At 39.0% G+C, this 21,467-nt stretch overlaps 1 protein-coding gene across 3 annotated transcripts in view; it reads right to left on the bottom strand.

Moving 5' to 3' along the window:
• The window catches only part of PDE3A (phosphodiesterase 3A), a 316,217-nt gene that overhangs the window by 59,255 nt on the left and 235,495 nt on the right, over positions 1-21,467 (bottom strand). For all 3 annotated transcript variants that reach the window (XM_062194905.1, XM_062194906.1, XM_062194907.1), the window contains exons 3-4: positions 9,865-10,122; positions 7,394-7,548 (exon numbers count right to left, since the gene is read on the bottom strand). In XM_062194905.1, coding sequence (XP_062050889.1) covers positions 7,394-7,548; positions 9,865-10,122 — 413 coding nt within the window. The remainder of the gene's footprint in view (positions 1-7,393; positions 7,549-9,864; positions 10,123-21,467) is intronic.

The following is a 21,467-nucleotide window of genomic DNA, read 5'->3' as shown; positions in this document are numbered from 1 at the left end:
AACACCACCTAAATGAAATATCTCTGTGAGATCCCAGTAGAAAGAATGGGCCATCAAAGAAGGAGGTACCTTTCTCTGAAGGGAGGAGAGAACTTCCACTTTGACTATGGCTTTGTCGAAATAAGATCGGAGTTGGCAAACTCAAAAGGCTTCCATAGCCTTGGCAACTCATGACTAGAGCCTAGGGAGATTACTGACACCATAAACAAGAGTGTCAAATTGTTAAGTCAATAACAGGAGTCACTGTGTACTTACTCTTCATGTAGGATCTCTGTCCTTAATGTGTTGTTCAATGTGAATTAATACTATAACTAGTACTGAAACAGTATTTTACACTTTATGTTTCTGTGTGGGTGCAAACTGATGAAATCTTTACTTAATATATACTAAATTGATCTTCTGTATATAAAGAGAATTGAAAATGAATCTTGATGTGAATGGAATGGGAGAGGGAGCGGGAGATGGGAGGGGTGCGGGTGGGATGGAAGTTATTGGGGGGAAGCCATTGTAATCCATAAACTGTACTTTGGAAATTTATATTTGCTAAATAAAAGTTTAAAATAAAAAAGAAAGCAGAGTAGCCAGAAGTAGAAAACAGGCCCTCCCGTGTGGGATGTAAGCATGCCAAAAAGCAACCTAACCACTGTGCTAAAGCCCATGTCTCAGTTCCATTTCTCATGAACTTTCTGGAATATCCTCTGAGACTCCTGCTCCTCACACATTTTCTAAACTAAGCAGATCAACTGCTGAAGATACAGGTGAACCTACAAGAGCGATAAATGTCCTAATATCTTCTTCAGTGCTCTTTAGCACTTATTATTCTTCGTGCATCCACACCTAAAACTTCAACACTTATAAAATCATTCAAAGATCTACTTTTTACACTATTTTCTTCTGAAGGAAAAGGTTAGCAGCAGGCCTTAATCTCATGATTTCTGTTTGTCAATGATCCCCCGGCAAGATGGTGATTGGTCAGCCGAATCTACTTGTACATATGATAATGATGGACTTGATGCCAGCCATGCTGATGGTACTTATGAAGATGGAGGATGGCATGCAGAGACTTCACTGAGAGAATACACTTACCGCAATGTACAGGGGTCATCAAAATGCTAACTGAAAATGTGAATTATCTTTTCATTTCCTACAAACTTTTTGAAGTACTCTCATATTTGGGGGTCTATAGGTTGCTTACTGTAAATAAATCTACAATTAATAGATCTATGAAGGGCAGAGCTAGAGAATATAATGTAAGCCATATAATTAATGGGAAATAAATCCTGAAGGCTTTCCAAACTGAAACTTCTCTGTATGTATTGTTCAAAGCATTCCATGTTAATTTTAGTATATGTGCTGCCAAAGTGAGCACTCCATGTTAATCTTAAAACAGAATTCATCCTAATTTGAGAGAGAAAAGAATTTAGTAAATTGACAATTTTGTACTGCTCCAGGAGGAAAACATTTGGCCTGCATTTTGATAAATCTTTAAAAAAAAAGAAAGGCATTATTTATTTATTTGAAAGTCAGAGTTACACAGTGAGAGGAGAGGCAGAGAGAGAGGTCTTCCATCTGATGGTACACTCCCCAACTGGCTGCAACAGCTGGAGCTGCACCAATCTGAAGCCAGGAGCCAGAAGCTTCTTTAGGGTCTCCCACGCAGGTGCAGGGGCCCAAGGACTTGGGCTATCTTCTACTGTTTTCCCAGATCATAGCAGAGAGCTGGATTGGAAGTGGAGCAGCCAGGTCTTGAACCGGCGCCCATATGGGATGCCGGCGCTTCAGGTCAGGGTGTTAACCGGCTGCATCACAACAATGGTCCCCGACAATGCCTTTTAAGCACAAGTAAATTTGGTACTGAGTAAAAAAAAAAAAGGCAATTTTCATCAATATAATTTGACAATTTGATCTTCTTTCAACCTAAGCTTGGCAATGTAAGCACGATGTACCTGGTCTGTCTGGATATTTTATTGTAAATGAACCTGAAATTGATGGAATTATGGGGTCATAGATGTATGGAGATTGCCATAAAGGCTGTATAATTAATGGGGAATAATTTCGAGAGAGTCTGTAACCAAAATGGCATTTTTGGGGTGAGCAGTATGCAGGTACTGCTAAGAATTTCGCATCCAAAATACAAACCAGTACACATGCTAATTTGGAACCAAAGGACTTTTGGGGAACTGCACCAACAGTCTTGGATCTCTCAAAGGGAAGAATGCAGAAGATGTACTTACTGCTGCCTGGGACCTTTGATTATTGGCATACCAGGCAATGGATGCGATGGGTAATTTTTTATTTTTTTAAACTTTTATTTAATGAATATAAATTTCCAATGTACAGCGATGAGTAATTTTTTTTGAGACTGATATGACATGTTGACATTTGCATCATTTCATTTTTTTCCTTATTTCATTTATAAAGAGATTTTTCTTTCATCCTGGATCCTGGTATTTGTTTATTTTTTAAAAAGACTTATTTATTTATTCAAAAGGCGAAATTACAGAGGCAGAGGCAGAGAGAGAGAAAGAGGTCTTCCATCCTCTGGTTCATTCCCCAAGTGGTCGCAACAGCCAGAGCTGGGTCGATCTGAAGCCAGGAGTCAGGGACTTCCTCTGGGCCTCGCCTGTGGGTGCAGGGGCCCAAGAACTTGGGTCATCTTCTGCTTTCCCAGGCCAGAGCAGAGAGTTAGATCAGAAGTTGAGTAGCCGGGACTTGAAGCCAGGCACCCATATGGGATGCTGGCTCGGCAGGAGGCGACTTTACACACTATTCCACAGTGTCAGCCCCTCCTGGTGTGTGTGTGTATATATATATATATATTTTTTTTTTTTGACAGGCAGAGTGGACAGTGAGAGAGAGAGAGAGAGAGACAGAGAGAAAGGTCTTCCTTTACCATTGGTTCACCCTCCAATGGCCGCTGCAGCCGGTGCGCTGTGGCCGGCACACCGAGCTGATCCGAAGCCTGGAGCCAGGTGCTTCTCCTGGTCTCCCATGCGTGTGCAGGGCCCAAGGACTTGGGCCATCCTCCACTGCCTTCCCGGGCCATAGCAGAGAGCTGGACTAGAAAAGGAGCAACAGGGACAGAATCCAGCGCCCCGACTGGGACTAGAACCCAGTGTGCAGGTGCCACAGGTGGAGGATTAGCCTATTGAGCTGCGGCGCTGGCCAGCTCCTCTTAGTATTTAAAAACTATCTTTTTTCCTTCTAATGGTAGTTTACCAAATACATCGTAAATGACACACGTGAAATGCAGGATGACTGTGTGTAATTATACAGTTAGGAAAGGTATACAAAATACTTGTTTCACGTCCTTTAAAATCTCATCATAGGTATTTCACAAATGGCTGAAATTTGGATAATAGATCAAAGGAAACTTTGGATTTGACAGATAATTACACCAGCTATTGCTTTATGGTGTTAGTCTGTTTAAACTCATTTGCTAGACTGATTAACTAAGATTTACAATGAAGAATTTTTACATAATGTGCAAATGAACTATATATTTTCAGTGCTCTGTATATTATATAGTACGCTGCTACTTTTCTAAGTAGACTCACAAAGATAAGACTTTAACATCAACTGAATTTTTTAATACAGTATCTCAAAAGAATACATTATGAAGGCTAACTCGATATTTGCCTTCAATGTTTTTCAAATAAAATATTTAAACTATGCTCATTTTGGGGCCAGTGCTGTGGCGTAGCAGGTAAAGCCGCCGCCTGCAGTGTCAACATCCCATGTGGGCACCAGTTCTAGTCCCGGCTGCTCCACTTCTGATCCAGCTCTCTGCTATGGCTTGGGAAAGCAGCAGAAGATGGTCCAAGTTCTTGGTGCCCTGTACCTGTGTGGGAGACCCAGAAGAAGCTCCTGGTTCCTGGCTTCAGATCGGCGCAACTCCAGCTGTTGCAGTCAATTAGGGGACTGAACCAGCACATGAAAGACTCTCTCTCTGCCTCTCCTTCCCTGTGTAACTCTTTGAAACAAATAAGTAAATCTTTAAAAAAATGTTCATTTTGAAAGGTTTATTAAGTTCCATGGTAGAGTACCTATAAAGCATGAGAATTTAATAAACTCAAGATAAATAAATAAAATCCTAACAATGTATACCCTATTCTTCATGGAATAAATATCACTGTATTATAATACTAACAAAATATAATATCAATATTTCTACTATTTGTCTATATATAAATATACACAGATTCATTATAGGTCATAGGTTCCCTCACAAACTGTGTGATTCTCATGGTATTTTCAGGTCTTCATTGACCCTTAGTTCTTGATTCCAGTTTAAGTTTCATAAATATGTAGTAATTTGGATACTAGAGAAGAAATCAGCATAGGGAAACCTGTTCTTAATTCCCTTGTGCTGACACAGCAGAGGAAAACTGTCCACAGGCCTGCAATGAGAGAGCTCCACCTTTCTCACAAAAGTGGTGTTAGACCCTTATTCTCCCCATTCCTAAAAGTTCCCTAAGTCCTAAAAGTTTTACCAGTAACCATTGTCTTTTATCAAGTTTACAACTGCCTATTCATGCAATACAGATTTACAGGGGTCTGTTCCAAGGTTCATTCAGAATTATTTAGTGTGATTTATTTTAGCCTTTCCAATTTTTCTAAAGCCTGTTTTTTTTTTTTTTTTTAAAGACACCAACTTGTATTCTGCCATCTAATGCAGCTCTTCCAGCTATGCCTTTGGTACCTTCCACCTAATGATTCTTTGCAGTGGGTGTGTTGACTCAGGCAAGCTAATGACTTCCCCTCAGAACACACATTAATGTGTGAAAGGACTAAGGTTATTCCAAGTTGCAGTCCAGTGTCCCTGACTGTCCTTCAAATGACCTGGAGTAAGTCATCCAGCTGGATACTCAAAGGGTCTAAGTCCCCGCCCTTTTAAATTTTTACTCGTCACTCTTGTTCTTTATTTGATCACTGCAGGCCTCCTAGAGCCCCGATACAGGAAAATCACAGAGAGAAATAAATAAAAGGGCTAACGGGAAAGAAATTCCAGAGCAAAAATTCAAATCGGTCTGGAAATCAACCAGCAGTGTTCGTGATAGGTCTCCTAAGTAAAGAGGATTTTAACTTTGGTTTAAAATCAAGGGCAACACTAGCTGTATTTAGAGGTGGTACTATATTATTTACCCATATATGGGTCACCCCTAAAGTCTCAAATTCTACTCATTTCTCATAAGGCTGTAAATATATTATCACTTTCAGATTTTCCATCAGGACTCTTTATAGGACAGTGAAATTAAGGGGTAATACATTAGACAATGGGAAAAACTATACCAAGGCAACACACTCATGAGTATTTTTAGGAGAAAGAGAATGAGTGGAATCATGTGCTGTTCCATGTCTCTTCTGAAAATATCTGAGGCTGAGCATTTTATAAGCAGAATGGGAAGATCCTTGGGAGTTAAGTTCATAAATGTTCCTGGAACCTTCTTCCTTATAATGATTCCACTTTCAGCCCCCAATTTCATTTAATTAATTAATAGAAGAGAAGAGGATGGGAAATGAGATGTGACCAGAAGTAACAAAGAATAGAAAGAATGAAGACATCTGAGAAAGCAGGAGCGGATTTTGGTAGAACCACTTAATGGAAAGAAAATCACAAAACATTTGCTACGTATGGCAGAAAACTTGGCAAAGTGTGTTAGTCAAAAAGACAGTCTCTTGAATCATATGCAATGAGAATGGTACTCATTTTCTTAAGGAGTATTTAACTATAATAGTATTAACTACCATTTATCAGTGTATTCTGCTGCTGAAATTGGCAAGTCAATATTTTTACAGAAAAATAGCGCCAGTGTCTTCTAATTCCCAATGCTGGGGAGCCAGGTTACAAGACAGAGTCAGATTACACTAATACATGTCAGAATTATTCCATTTTGTTCCTGATTCTACAGATTTATTAAAATACAAACCTTAATATGGAAGAAATCAAACATTTCCCATCAAGAAATCAAGAACATTCAACAGTTATTAATTATTTTGAATTGGGGCTGGCGTTGTGGTGTGGTTAAGCTGCTGCCTGAAATGTCAGCATCCCATATGGGTGCCCGTTTGTGTCCTGGCTGCTCCACTTCTGATCCAGCTCCCTGCTAACATGCTTGGGAAATCAGTAGAAGATGACCCAAGTGCTTGAACCCCTCCTACCCACTGGGAGACCCAGATGAAGCTCCTGGCCACACTGGCTTCAGTCTGGTCCATGCCTCGCTAGAGCAGCCATCTGGGGCATGAACCAGCTGATGGAAGATCTCTGTCTGTCTCTGTCTCTTCCCATCCCCCTCAACTCTGCCTTTCAAATAAGTAAGTAAATCTTTAAAAAAGTTATTTTGAATCGAAAGATTTCTATTTCTCAGGCAACCTTAGCATTGTGCTGGTATTACAATCCTGTAATTCAACAAAGATGTGATCATTAGTCATTCGTCAGGTCATTAAATGAAACTGAGACATATCTGTGTGTGTGTTTCAAAAATCTTAAATCATATGGCCTCATAATTTTTAATTCATTTAAATAATTTTATTTCCTTCTAAACAGAAAAGGATAAATACACAGTCCCATCTAACCCCACTTCATTAAGTAGGCATTTTCTTCAAAATTTGTTTTTGGATATTAACATTACATTTTATTTATCTTTGTTATTTATTTATTTTAAGTTATTTTGTAAAAATGAGACAAATGTACTAAATAAAGTTTAATTTAGCAGATGTTTGAACCTATCCAGGAATTCTTCAATATGATATCTCTTGGTATATGTTGATCTACTTTTTTATATGCTCTTCTGCTGCTGCTACACGGTTAGCACAGCTGATCGGGTGGCCCAGCGCAATCTACCTTTATTTGCAAATGTAAGGTTAGATGTCTCATTAAGGGTCTCAGGATGAATAATAAAGTAGGTGAAATCTAGTCTGGCTCAGCTCTCTTCATTCAAGGTTACACTGGCAGGTCAAGCTTCCCATTTATATTTAAGCCCACATAATAGAGTGTAAAGCTAATTTTCCAAATGTTAATCCCTACATTGTTCTGCATTTAAACCACACACCTTTCCCATGTTCAAAGCTGGCTCTAACCAATGGTACAGGTACTTCAAAATGTTCCTGAAAAATGGAATTAAAGGTTAATTTTGTTATGGTTCAAAATTTTGAAATCCATGCATATGAATATGAGAGGTTTTCAAAAAGCTCATGGAAAATGTTCACTACAGAAAAAATGCGTACATTTTAAACATTTTGTACACCAGAATAACCACCTTTTTCATTCAATTTTTCCATGAATTTTTCTTATCCTGGTCAGTGGGCGGACCTCCCTTCTGCCCTTATTTGTCACTCCCTCTTGGTAAGTAACTTCTCTAAGAGATAAAATTCAGGAGAAAGATTGTCTAACCTGGGTGAAGGTGCTTCGTGGAGTTTGATGCTGGCACTACGGTCCCTCCGTACTGGTGCAGGCTCCAAGGTGGGCAGACCTGTTGCAGAGGTGGTGGTTGTCCAAGTAGATGAAACTCGTCTCAATAAGCCCGGGGGCAAACTCCTTCTCAGGCGCTAGAAGGGAGTGTTGATTGTATTACCAAGCACATTTTATATCACCAACTTTATGTAATATAACAGAGGGAAAGGAATTTTTAATTATAAGTGAATTGATTAAACTACACTGGCTGAGTATCATCTATCTAAAATTAGGTTGCTCAGGGGTGGGCATATAGCCAAGTGGTTAAGATGTCCTTGCCCCTTATCAAAGTCTCTGGGTTCAACTCCCCACCCTAGCTCCTGATTCCAGGCCCCTGCTGATGCAGACCCGGAAAGCTTAAGCAACTGGGCTCTGGCCATGAGGTAGTCCTGGACTGAGTTTCCAGCTCCAGCTCTGACCCAGCCAGCCTTGCCCATGGCAGGGATTTGGAGAGTGATCCAAACACACACACTTTTTCTCTCCCAAAGAAATAAATAAGTAAATAAATTTCAGTTTTGAGTACTCAGAAATTCAATCTCTGGCCAAAATGAAGGGATACTATAAAAACAACATACAGGGGGTCTTATTTTCAAAGCTTTCACAAATATGGACTTATAGGAACATGAGTTAATTATTACCTCTAGGATAATTTCATAACTCACCTATACACACATACTGTATTACTTATTATGAATAAAGGTTTAGCCACAAAAGTCACCTGCATGGATTAATTTACATCACCTTGTTCAACAATCCATACTCCCAAGTATCATGTACTGAGAGTATCATGCACCGATACTATCTTGGTAGACAAGTGATAGGAGATAAGTTTAGGAATGTCTCTTTTTCACAAAATGTACCACTCTCTTTTGGAAACTGACTCAGACATCATGAGATAGAGGAAATATAATCAGTATCACATCCTCTTAAATGAAGACCTTGTCAACTTGCTGCTGCTTTTCTGGATTACTTCTCTCACTGTAAGAGTGAAACATAGCATAGGCAGTGAGACAAGAGTATGCTGTCTTCACCCTCAAATTAAAGTGAGGGGACTCTCCTAACATAATATCGCCAGCAGTCATAATAGGTAGAACCAAATTTCATTTTATTTGGGGCTAATTATTCTTCCTAAACCAAGTAGGCAGTTTACAAAGATGCATTCTGCCTTCCTAAGACGGTATGAACTTTGAGACATGTACAGCACCTGGAGTTCAAGAATAGCTCTAATATTACATAGTTTCCAGTGTCTCCTGAAGATGCGAATGGGCTTCTCAGTAGTGAGTCAAACATTGGTAAATACAGATTTCTTCCTAAAGTCTGCCACTGACCTCAGGTCTGCTTTTTGAGACCTCAAGAAAATGAATTACATCTTTCTCCATGTCTTTAGTGTTATATCATTCTTAGGAACACCTTTTCCAAGAAAGTGGAAGTCTGAAGGAAGCTATGTAAATACTTAGTTGATAAAAAATATGGAGACCACACTCCTTGGTCAAGAGACACACCACAGCAGGGTCGTGAGTGTCATGGACAGAGCTCCAGCTCTAAGGGACAGCTACTTCTAACTAAACAACATGTTGGGGCTGGGTATCTGAATACTTAGTCTTTAACATTACTTATTTGCAACTAACATTAACAACTGAACTTGGGACAGGATCCTAATCTCAACAATTTTTATATACTTCGTATCTTATACAGGTTGAGTATTTATCTGAAATGCATGAGACCAAAATTGTTTCAGATTGGGGAGGTTTTTTTTTTTTTTTTCCCCAAAGAATATTTTCATCAAACTTACCACTTCAATGGCCTTCTTTAAAAATCAAAAATTCTGAATTTTTGGAATGGGATATCTTAGGTGAAGAGTTTCAGATTTCAGAGCTTTTCAAATTAGGGATGCTCAAATTATAAGGTATGAATTTATATAAATCACTACGGTCATCTTTTACTGTAAGTAATCTACAATGAACTAAAACTGCTCTGAGTGCTAACCTTGACATGTTTGATAAAGCCATGAAGGTATTTTGAATGATTTCACAATAAGCAAAGAACAGAAAGCCTTTGAGTTTCAGAAGTCGATAGGTTTTAAACATAAACTACATTTGAATGGAGAGAGATTATTGCCTGGTATTTTTGGCTGCAATATCCTTATCATTGAGAATATAGCCTGGTATGCAGAGGCATCAACTAAGAATTTCTTGAGAGCTTCAATAAACAAGGTAATTAAAAAAAAGCTGCATTTTCCACTTATAGAAAGCTATCAAGAGTAGGGACAGAAGCCTTTATGTTTACATTTGTATTGCTTTTGCACTGCGATCAATGTGTCTTCCCCACCAGCTGCTATGAATGCAGGTGGGTTTGGGGTAAGACAATTACAGGAGAAGCGGACACTCTACAGGGATGTCATCAGCACTCACCTTGGGAATAGCCAGCTTGTCTTTGTCGGCGCTTTCTTCAGAGTCGGAACAGGTATAGTTTTCACTGAAGGCAATGACAGGGTTCAGCCGGGGCTTGTGTACGGCCTGGAAGGTGAGCTGTGTGCTGAGCAGGTTGCTCACTGCCCGCAAGGATGTGCATACATTCGGTGGCAGAGAGGGGTCTGCTAGGAGGTCAGTAATGAGCCCGTGAGCCTCGCCCATCACAGCTATGTCCACAGTGATACTGGTTCCTGAAGACTGACACACAAAACCAAGACCACATCAGGGCAGCGCGGGCCTGAGGCTGGAAGCACACACAATTCAAATGGGCTTTTTCCCTGAAAATCAACCTGAGTTGACCGTTCAGTAACATTCAAGTTACATTTCTACTTTAAATTCTGCTAAAACTGGCCTTGCTGTCACTCTTAGTGTATTCATGACACATTTTTTTAGTGCTGTAACTTGGGGTGGGGTAGAGCATAATTGAAGACAGTTTTGAAAAGTAAGAAAACTCAGAACTGGGAAAAAATCTCCTATCAGTCATTCCTGAAGCATAGGAGGGAAGGCACTTGAAAAATATCATGGAGCAATGGAATTAAACCATGAGCTTACTGGTGCAAAAAAGTTTTGATATCCACACATAGCCTTTTCAAAATACACATTTCATGAACTTTTAAAATCACTCACATATTATTTAGAAATAACATACCATAAAATTAATGTGACAATAAACCAAATTTTAATTTTAGTAATCTTTCAATGTGATACTTGAACATGGGATTTGATAATTATTCAACTAATATTAGAGACAGACACTAAAAAGAGCTCAATTTATATTTAAAATCACAATATGTCATCCTTCATGCAGTTGGTAAGAACGGTAATTTCATTTCTGGAATCCTGTGATACATCTGCTACATTCTGACAAATTGCCTATCAGAATAGCGTCATTGTTCTAGACTCATTGAAGAAATGAGAAGCTCAAGAAACAGAACAGAAGGGCTGCCCAAGCTACTGGTCAGATAGAATATGGGTGAGACAATGCAAAACCAAGAGAGCTCAGGGATAGAAGCAAGGTCAAGAGGGCAGATGAAGCCTAACAGCAGGATGCCAAGGATGCCTTCTACTGGAAAGCTACCAGGTGGGATGTTCAAGGAACCCACATCCATTTAAACTGCATAACCCAGTAAATGATCCAGTATGAAAGTTCTAGAACCAAGTCTTGACTTTCTATCCAGACTAACTGCGGCAAGTTACTAAACTCTGCATGCCATGATTTCTCCATCTGTCAAAAGGATATAATAATTATAGTACCAATCTCACAAAGTAATTATAAGAAATAATATATGTAGGGCCAGCATTCCGGTGCAGTGGGTTAAGCTGCCACCATGTGACAGTAGAACCCCTGTGAGTGCTGGTTCAAGTCCTGGCTGCTCCACTTCCAACCCAGCTGCCTGCTAAAACATCTGGGAAAGCTACAGAAGATGGTCCAAGTAGTCAGGCCCCTGACACTCACATGGGAGACCCGGATAAAGCTCCTGCTTTGGCCAGGCCCATTCCTAGGCTGGTGTGTGTGTGTGTGTGTGTGTGTATATATATATATATATATATATATATATATATATATATATATATAAAATTATATGTAACAATAATACTGGTTTCTTTTCCTTTCTATTATTTGTTTTAGTTGAAAGGCAGAGAGACAGGCACTGACAGAGAAACACCTTCCATCTTCTGGTTGGTTGGAAGATCTTCCATTAAACTTCTATCAAACTGGTCTCACGGTTGGACCAGTTTGAAGCCAGGAGTCTGGAACTCAATCCTGGTCTCCTAGATTGGTAGTAGGGAAACAAGTACGTGGGTCATCAACTGTTGTGTCTATGATACACATCGATTGGAAGCTAGAATCAGAGCAGAAACAGAACCCAAACTCAGGCAATCCAATATGGGATGCAGGCAACTTAACTGTTCTATCAAACATCTGCCCCTGAAGTTTTTTCAATAATAGGTTAACAGAAGGGTTGGGCATTTGGCACAGCATTTAAGACACTGCTTGGGAAGTTCACATTCCATATCATAGGGACTGGTACAAGTTCCAGGAGCTTCACTTCTGATCCAACTTCCTCTTAATGCACGCCCTAGCAGGACACAGAGGAGGGCTCGAGCACTTAGGTCTCTCGTACCCATGTGGGAGACCTGGACTGAGTTCTGGGCTCCTGGTTTCAGCCTTGACCCAGCTCTGGCTGTTGGGGTATTTGGGGAGTGAACCAGCAGATAGAAGATCTCTGCATTCGCCAATCGCCCTTCCATTTCTTCCTGCCTTTCATTTAAGATGTAAAATAAATAAACATTTTAATTATTTCTTCCTGGAGTCTTCTTAAGTCCCCTCATGTACCAGAAGGAAAGGAAAAAAGTCTGTGAGGAAATGTTAAATAAAACATATAATCAAAAATACAGACATCAAATTGTCTCCCTAGTAATAAAAAATTATTTTAAGAAAAACATTTACTTACTAAATTGGCAAAATGATATGGCTGGTAGCACCAAGCATTTACAATGGTTCAGGGAAATGAACAGTGTGTAAGAAACCCAATATTTTTTGAAGGAAATTTTGCTGAGCCCATCCTTATGTAGTTAAAACATAAATTTCCTATGATCCAGCAAAACAGACCTCTAACCTAAAAAAATGCTTCTCCAAATGCATAGAAATACAAAAAAAGGGACACACAAAAGGTATAGCATGTCTGGGGAAAACCAAAGAGTATAACCAAGAAATGTGTATTGGGAGAGAAATCCTTTTTAAGAAGTTGTCATACCAGTATTATAAAGACTTAGGAAATTGTTTAAAGGGTTTGGGAAGATCCACATATGACTACTTGGTGAACTGTTTTAAAAATATTGTCCAATGGGAGGAAAATGTATGCCATTGAAGCAGTGAATATGTTTTACTGTGGTAATCAGAAAAATACTACAAAAATGAAAGCACCCAGCATCTATGAAGATTTCTAGTCCTGGAATAGTAACAAGTCATGGATAGATTATTCTGCAAAGGTGCCAGAGAGAACAAGTAAGTCTTCTACCACTAGAATGACAACAATCTTAATAATGATGACAGATGCTATTTACTGAACACAAATCTGCCAAGTAGGTGCGACTGTTAAGCTCATTTCTATTAGTCACAAACAGCTTGTCAAAGTCAGAGCAGGGGATATGGGAACATCAGGCTACAAACAAATGCTTCGATCCCACAGGTCAAAGGCCGAATCTGCGTGCTGAATAATTGCCAAGCTTTTTCATTTTATGTGCTTCTTATACACTCAGAAAAAAGGGAATATCAAAATTTTGAAAGTAACTTTAAAACAGAAATGGATTGACAACTCCTAAGTTAAGGTTACTGCTATACAGGATTTACAAAAGCAGCACATTTTGTATCTGAGGGTTAGCACAGTGTAGCTTTTATGAAAGCAAAGGTGGTCAAGGGAAAACAATGGCAACATTCAAGCCAATAAGATGCAAATTATCCATCTTGGAATTGGCAAAGAAACCAAAGCGGGAAGAATCTCCTTAGTGAGTCTGGTCCTTGCTTTACTGGTTTTCTAACTCAAGTATAGAATTGTGTAATGGTCAATAGCTACATCACACAGAAGTTATCATCACCTTTTTTCTCCCATATGGAAAGCCTTCAATGAGGCATGAAATGGAAACCCAAAAATCAGATGTGTGTACCATAAACCTGCCAAGAGGAACCACACAGGAGATGCCAAAGGGCAGAAAGATAGGCTGAGACTTCAATAAACAGCCGGCAAGCCAGAAAGACAGTCTAGGGAACCCTGTTTAAGGAATTCCAGGGGCTTTAGTTGTTGGCAGATCTGTTGTTGCAGATTTTTTTTTTTCTTTTAAGATTTACATGTTTATTTATTTGAAAGGCAGAGCAACAGAGAGAGGGAGGGAGAGACAGAAAGATCTTCCATCTGTTGGTTCACTCTGAATTGGCTACCATAGTCAAGAGCCCAGAACTCCTTTCAGATCTCCCACATGGGTACAGGAGCCCAAGAAATTGGGCCATCCTCCATTGCTTTCCCTGGTGCAATAGCAGGGAGCTGGCTAGGGAGCGGAGTGGCCCGGAAGTGAATCAGCACTCTGATATGAGACGGCAGCATCACAGAGACTTAACCTGCTGCACCACCCTGCCAGCCTCTGTTGCCAGAGCTATAAAAATCATATACAAAACAGGGGGAAAAACTGAGTGACTCAGATAGAGGTATTTCCATGCCTACTCACTATAAAAAAAATTACACTTCTAGCCATATTAATAACACTCAGACATATTTAACTGATGAAATCTTAGATAGTGATATTAAAGATTAAGTTTATACAAAAGGCATTTTTAAGGAAAACCTTAATCTCACAACCTAAAATCATCTCTGGGTACAGTAATGACTTACAACAAGCAAAAAGCCACAGTTGTCTTGTTATGGTGCAGATGGTCAAACAAATCTTTTAATAAAAGTTAGTGACAACATAAAACACTCGACTTCACAGGCCTCTGCTTATAACAGAAATATTTATATTTAACATTTAAGAAAATGTAAGTATGGTTCCACAGACACTATTTAAATGACAACCAAATTTGGATTGCCACCTTTAAATAGAAAATCTGGAATTTAAGTCTGGTAAACAATGGGGGAAAGTGCAGTTTTATAAATCAAACCAAAAATAACCAATTCTCTTGGTTTCAATGCATCTGTTTTTTAAACATTACCCTTTTCTTCCTTTTTCTCCATGCAATCTACTTCACTACCTCCCCCAGGATGGATTTGGAAGGCAGAGAGGCCTAAGCAGACACAGAGAGCTCCCATTAGCTGACTTACTCCCCAGATGCCCACAGTGATGAGGGGACTGAAGCTGATAACACTGAACTCTATCCAGGATTCCCACATGAATGGCAGGGACCCAACCACTTGAGCTATCACCACTGCCTCCCAGGGTGAACATTAAGAGAAAGTTGGAATCCAGAATGGAGCCAGGATCTAGGCATTCTGATGAGAGTCTTAACCTCTATCCCAAACTTCAGACTTTCACAAGTGTAAACAGCCTTGTTTGATTACGATCTCGACTGTTATCTGGGCTTCTAGATATAAAGTTAGAAAGGCATCAATAAATATATTCAACATTAAACCTAAGTCCTAGATTAGACATGTGTCTATCAGTTCAATTACAGAAAACTTGCTTTCACAGTTACTACTATGGTGCTAAGACACTGAAATTGAGGTAGTCCCATGAAAAGGAGGTCCCTGAATACATGTGTGGGCCAGGAAGGATTTTCACTCTACAAAAACAAAACTAAGGTTCAAAACTATCATAAGTTGCAAATGATAGAGTATTTCGATAATAAGTTTGTGTGATCAACTCATTGGAAGAAAAAGAAAATTATATATCTTTCTTTAAGATGCCAGAATATTTTCTAGAGTTCTGTGTTTGGGCTTATCTCAAAATATTATTCAGAACAGAGAATTCCTGAAAGGTAAAATTTTTAAAGAGGGCTTAGGAATTAACTATGGAACAAGGTAAATGAAAACAAAGAAGCACATAAAAATAATTTTACTTAAAGACAATGAATGTATCCAAGAGAAAAATCAGAGAGTGGGCAAATGGTATCCACAGAACTTTGTTGCTTAAAATGATTAGGAAGATTATCTAACGTGGGGGTAGGGCAAAGATAATCTCACTTGTTTTGCTTTAATTTTATTTTCACTTATTTCTTTGAGAGGCAGAGAGAGAAACAGAGAGGGAGACTGCCACACAGAGAGAGGACAAACACAAGGAGAGAGGCCATTCATTGGTTTACTCCCCAAATGATTGCAATGTCTCTCAGCTTGAGCCCAAAGCCAAGGAGTTAACAACTCAACCCAGGTCTCCTGTGTGGGTGTCAGGAAACCTACTACTTGAATCTCCTCTGCTTCCCAGCGTCTGCATTAAGAGGAAATTGGAGTTAGAACCCAGGTTCCAGTCCAGGCACTCTGCAGGGCCTTAATCACTAGCGCCACCAAAAGCCTGGCATCCAGTTCCCAATCAATTTCCTTTGAAGTGGGACTAGCACAAACAAGTCACAACTCTGCTTCCCACATATTTTAAGGCAAACATTAATTGATAACTTAATAAAACAGGTTGAGAGCATCCCTGCCCAGAGGCAAATAATATAATAGTTCTTAAGTTTTCTGACTCAATCACCTGATGTGTCATTTGCTTTGGAAATAAATTTATCCTAACTGAACGAAAATCAGAAGCCATACAAGAGCCTTTACTCTTATATCTATGTGAAAACTCAGATAGAAAGCAAATGCTGACTTTCTCAAATTCGGCCACATAAAAACATTTTAAATTTTATGATGAAGACACCAATGACAGGTGCTTACAGCACTACTGAGCATCAAGGCTAATGCCCTCCCAAACCAGAGGACTGGGCTGGAACTCTTGATGGCCCCTTCCAACGCTGTAAGTTTAAGTCATTTCTCTATGGAAAGGGTATGCAAACTCATGAAAGAATGAAGGAAGTGCTTTTAATATGATTTACTGACATCATTGATCCTTTTACATTCTGAAAACAGATTTTATGATTATTATGTAGATTTTAGTAAAGACTCAATTTAGTTGATCTTTTTGCTGGATCTTAAAATTTATTATTTAATCATTGATGCTGTTTCCTGCATATGGTAAAATGCCTACTCTATCTTGAGTGCTCACTGGGAACATACTTTCTCTGGAACCACCACAAAATTTTTCTCCCAGCAGCTGAAGCGCACATTTTCTATGAGTCAGCTTGGTTTGGTCAAATCTGTTTACCTGTATTTGTCATTGTAAATTACATATGCCAATGAATTATCTATAAAACGATGTTATGTGATTAAAAATGGAGTTATTTCTTCAAAAAATAAGTTAAATATCTTTATATAGACTCATATAACTGAAACTGATATGCATTTCCCTTAAATTAAGTAGGAGAGACAAAACTGCAAAAAATTAAAAAAAAAAAAATCAGAACATACCTGAATGATTTTCAACTACAAATGCTTTTAAATTCCTAAGTCATGTCCATGATAAAGAAAGAAACTGGCATTCATGTACAATAAATTATGACTGTAATATATTTAGAAAAATAAGCAGGAACTCCAATCCACACAATGGACACACATTCAAAGATAAACACTTGACTTTTCATCAACAGACGTGTGCATTGCAGTAAGTATTGAGTTAAAACACATTACTAAACATATGGAAAATTTCCATATTTCTATGATTCCATGCTCTAAAATCTTTTAAAATTCCTAATTATGTCTGTTAGGAGTATCCCATAGTATTTTAAACATGATGCTTCTTCTCACTTGAAATGAGACATAATCTAATAGCTCACATCAAAGTGATTCATTTCCATTTCTTGGAGCTTAGTTAATGAATTAGCACCACAGGAAGCAGAAAAGCACAAATGCCTATTTTCATCATATATTTAATTTGTAAGGCTGTGCATGTGAGAAGTTGGAAAGGGACACCATAAAGACTTGGGGTATTGGCCAGCGCTGTGGCTCAATAGGCTAATCCCCCGCCTGCGGCGCCGGCACACCGGGTTCTAGTCCCGGTCAGGGTGCCGGATTCTGTCCCGGTTGCCCCTCTTCCAGGCCAGCTCTCTGCTATGGCCTGGGAGTGCAGTGGAGGATGGCCCAGGTCCTTGGGCCCTGCACCCACATGGGAGACCAGGAGAAGCGCCTGGCTCCTGGCTTTGGATCAGCACGATGCGCCGGCCGCAGCGGCCATTGGAAGGTGAACCAACGGTAAAGGAAGACCTTTCTCTCTCTCTCTCTCACTGTCCACTCTGCCTGTTTAAAAAAAAAAAGACTTGGGGTATAGAAATGAATATTTACTTGACATCTCTCAATATCAAATATTTATTTTATGAAGTAGTACATGGGGTGTTTCAAGACACAGGATCTGATTTCAGATAGCCTGTGTCTAATTCTGAGATCTGCTAGTATTTTGAGAAATTCCTTTATCTCTTTTGCTCTTATTTTCTCATCTCTAAAGGATGCTTAATAATTATACCTACTTTATAGTATTATGGATGATCAAATGAGATCTGGCACAAAAAGGGCCTCAGTAGAAGTTCTTGACCCAAAGTCCATGTGTGATGAATGTTATAGATCACCAACATTAGTACTGTATTGAAAATGATTGTATGTACAAAGAGATTCATATTGTGCATGTGTTTGTCCAGCTCCACGTACTGGGCCAGTAGTCCATCTGTAAATAAACATGGCATGGAGATCTGATTTCTCTACGAGCACAACCAAAACACAATAAAAACAAAACAAAAAAACCCCACAGATTTTCACTTCTTATTCTGAGTAAACATGCTCAGAGAGATTGTGCTCCCTACTCCAAACTACTATCATAGTTTTGAGATTAATTTTAGGCTTTAAAAAGGAATTATACAAAAGTCCTGGTTTCAGTTAATACAACTGGTTGCACTGGTATGATTTATAACATCCAATGTGAAAAGAATTCTACAATTCTACAAGCAGGCATCTCAGCTCCATTGTTGGGTGTATTTTTATTTTTTTCTTTCTGTTTAGTCACCCTGGGAGGCATACACAGCATGGGAAGAACATTCCCAGGGTACAAAGGCACTTGGGATAAGAGAGGAAAAACAGCCTAAGAGATGACACACAAAAAGGGAAGAGTCACTGGGACTTTTCTTACTCAGCTTTGGTCCTCAATGCTGGGAAAACATGCCTGGCGGGTTTGGAGGCTACATCTCTATAGCATGGCTTTCTACTCCACCCGCTCCAAACCTTTCCCTAGGAGACTGTCTATGACACTGGGGAAATAGTATATCTTAGTCTTAACGTATTAAATTAACATAGCAGATAAGTTGAATTTGATAAAATGATCTTTGGTGCCTCACTGGTTCTGACTCAGAGCCAGCAAAATTGCATATCTGTTTATACTTTCATCAGACCCATTTATAATTTTAGACTTCAAATTGGTTGGGAAATTTTTAAAAAATGAAATCATGTGAAAATTTCGCAGTAACTCATTGTAGGCTGAACCTTGGCTACAGGCCATCCTAAGGAAACAGATGTTTGCTTACTTTAATTTTCTGGCAGGGAATATGAGTTTACATTTGGATTTTCTCCTTAAGATAATATATATGTACAGTAGGGGAAAAGCACACAGGCTCTTCAGCAATCACTTTCTAGCATCAAATCTGGCATGTCCAATGTGAGATGTGAGGCACAGCAAACTTCAGCAGTTACGGAAATTCTCAGTGTCCTTGTATGTTCAAAGAGCGCTCCAAATCCCCCAGTGGAAAGTGGAACAGTGCCTTATGTACGCATATCTATGTCCCCGCCATCTATCTGTAAATACACCCAAAGTGATCTAACATTCCCTCTGTTTATGCTCTCTACTTATTTTTCAGACATTAGTGAATTTACTCAGCAACTCAAAACTAACAAATGTAGAATACTGTTTTATTACTCAAAATGAAATGATTATTAAATTGCTTACTCTAATAAGCACTGTGTCTTTGAGAGGATGACCTCAGCTGCATTTGACATTCATGATGGTGCTGTCTCCTATTCCTAACTGGAAGAAAAAAGGGCAGCAAAGATACACCAAACTCAGGCAAGGAGCTTCTCACATGACTACTGCCACAGATGAACATGGGATGGTTTGGTTAAGTTAAATCACCATTCGAATAAAAGCATCACTCTTTCTATTGGTGGAAGAAACATTATGAGAACTTAACTGGACCCTCCGATGTGGGTTTGAGTTTTAAAATATTATAGGAAGAATTGTGAATTTGTGAAATAAGTATGTATTTAGAAAGCTGATGGAATTTTGTATTTTAAGGATTCCTATTATACTTGGTTTTGAAGCTGTTTGCTTAACCTAAAAACAATTCAGTGAACAACAGATGGCAGTATTTTGCCTTTTTAAAGAACTGACCATCTCTGAGTGTCTCCTGTTAACAGGCAGAGCTTCATTTCTTTTTTTTTTCATAGAAAACAAAAACGGCTTACATTAAAACCATTGATAGAAATTAATTTAAAAAATTAAAATTGTGCTATATCATCGGTATGACATTAATTACATGTTAGCTGTCACCTTTACTTTTTTAAAATTTATTTATTTAAAAGTCAGAGTTACAGAAAGAGACAGAAAGACACAAAAAGAGGAAGAGATCTTCTATCCACTATTTCACACTCCTGATGACAACACTGGCAAGGGCTGGGCCAGTCTGCAATCAGGAGCAAGGAATTTCATCTGGGTCCCCTACATGGGTGGCAGCAAGCCAAGTACTTAGGCCATCTTCCATTGCTTTTCCCAGGCCACCAGCAGGGAGTTGGATAGGAAGTGGAGTAGCGGGGACACAAATCAGAGATGCTGGCATCGCAGGTGCCAGTCCTACCTGCTATGCCATAATGTCAGCCCCTCTTTCTCTATTTTCACAGGACATAATAGATACATGATCCATAGCCACACATAATTTTATTTGAATTTTACATTTTTTCCACATACAATTTCCTATTGTGATTATGCATAAACAACATGTGCATTTGAACACAATGGTTTTGAGAGCCTTTGCTGGCATTTGTTTTATCCCTGTTGTGTTCATCACTAGACTATTTCCAGTCTCATATGCAAAGGCGCTGCCAATTTTCCTCTACTACTCTCAGTGCAGGGCATCTTCCCTGGACTGCACTGCTACTCTCTGAGCTCATCACATCAGTGCCCCTGGGACCAAGTAAGTGACTTCCTCCACCCACCTGGGAGACATGGACTGAGCTCCTCGCTCTCAGCACGGCCTCAGCCCAGGCCCTAACATCTCAGACATTTGGGAAGTCAATCAGTGGACAGGCGTTCTATGACTTTCTTTCTGTCTCTTGGCCTCTTAAATAAAGGAAAAATGAGCTGTTTCGTTTACTATCTTAATCCTGGAATCTAGTAAAGTACATGCATTCTATAGGCATATAGCAATATTAGACATTATGAATGTATTAATAACATGCTCTAAACTTGCAAAGATAAGTGACTTTCCTTTGCCCAATTCTGCGCTTAAAGAAATGTACACAAAATTCATAGCTTTTGAGGCATTTCTTTAAATCTTTTTAAAGGCAAATTACTGCATTTTCTGTTAACTGTCCTAAAACAGTCAATCTTCCATCACAATTTTATGTTCTAATGTTACACTTAAAAAAAACTGTGAGACTAGAAACTAGAGTCACAAATAAAAATTGTATTTAACAAACTGATTTTGGAATAAGCACCATCCTTAAGACAGTGAAACCTCCAGAGATAATTAACAGTACTGATAAAGAAGGTGACTCTACGTGTTTTTCTGTAACCTAAACATCATAAAAAGAAATCAAAGGACTAGGGTATAGGAGTGAGTACCTTCTGAAAAAAGAGAAACTTCTTAACAAGCCTGGAGGTAAAGAAAAAAGGCCTTTGGGGAACAAAGCTCAGAGAGCCTCAGGTTGAAAGGATAAGTCTGGTGAAGTTTGAGGAAAGTGACCACAGCAGGAACTTGAGCCACACTCAAG

The sequence above is a fragment of the Lepus europaeus genome, chromosome 6 (assembly GCF_033115175.1).
Source record: "Lepus europaeus isolate LE1 chromosome 6, mLepTim1.pri, whole genome shotgun sequence".
Classification (NCBI taxonomy): domain Eukaryota; kingdom Metazoa; phylum Chordata; class Mammalia; order Lagomorpha; family Leporidae; genus Lepus; species Lepus europaeus.
Note: the sequence above shows the minus strand (reverse complement) of the source record. Positions and strands in the feature narration are given on the sequence as shown.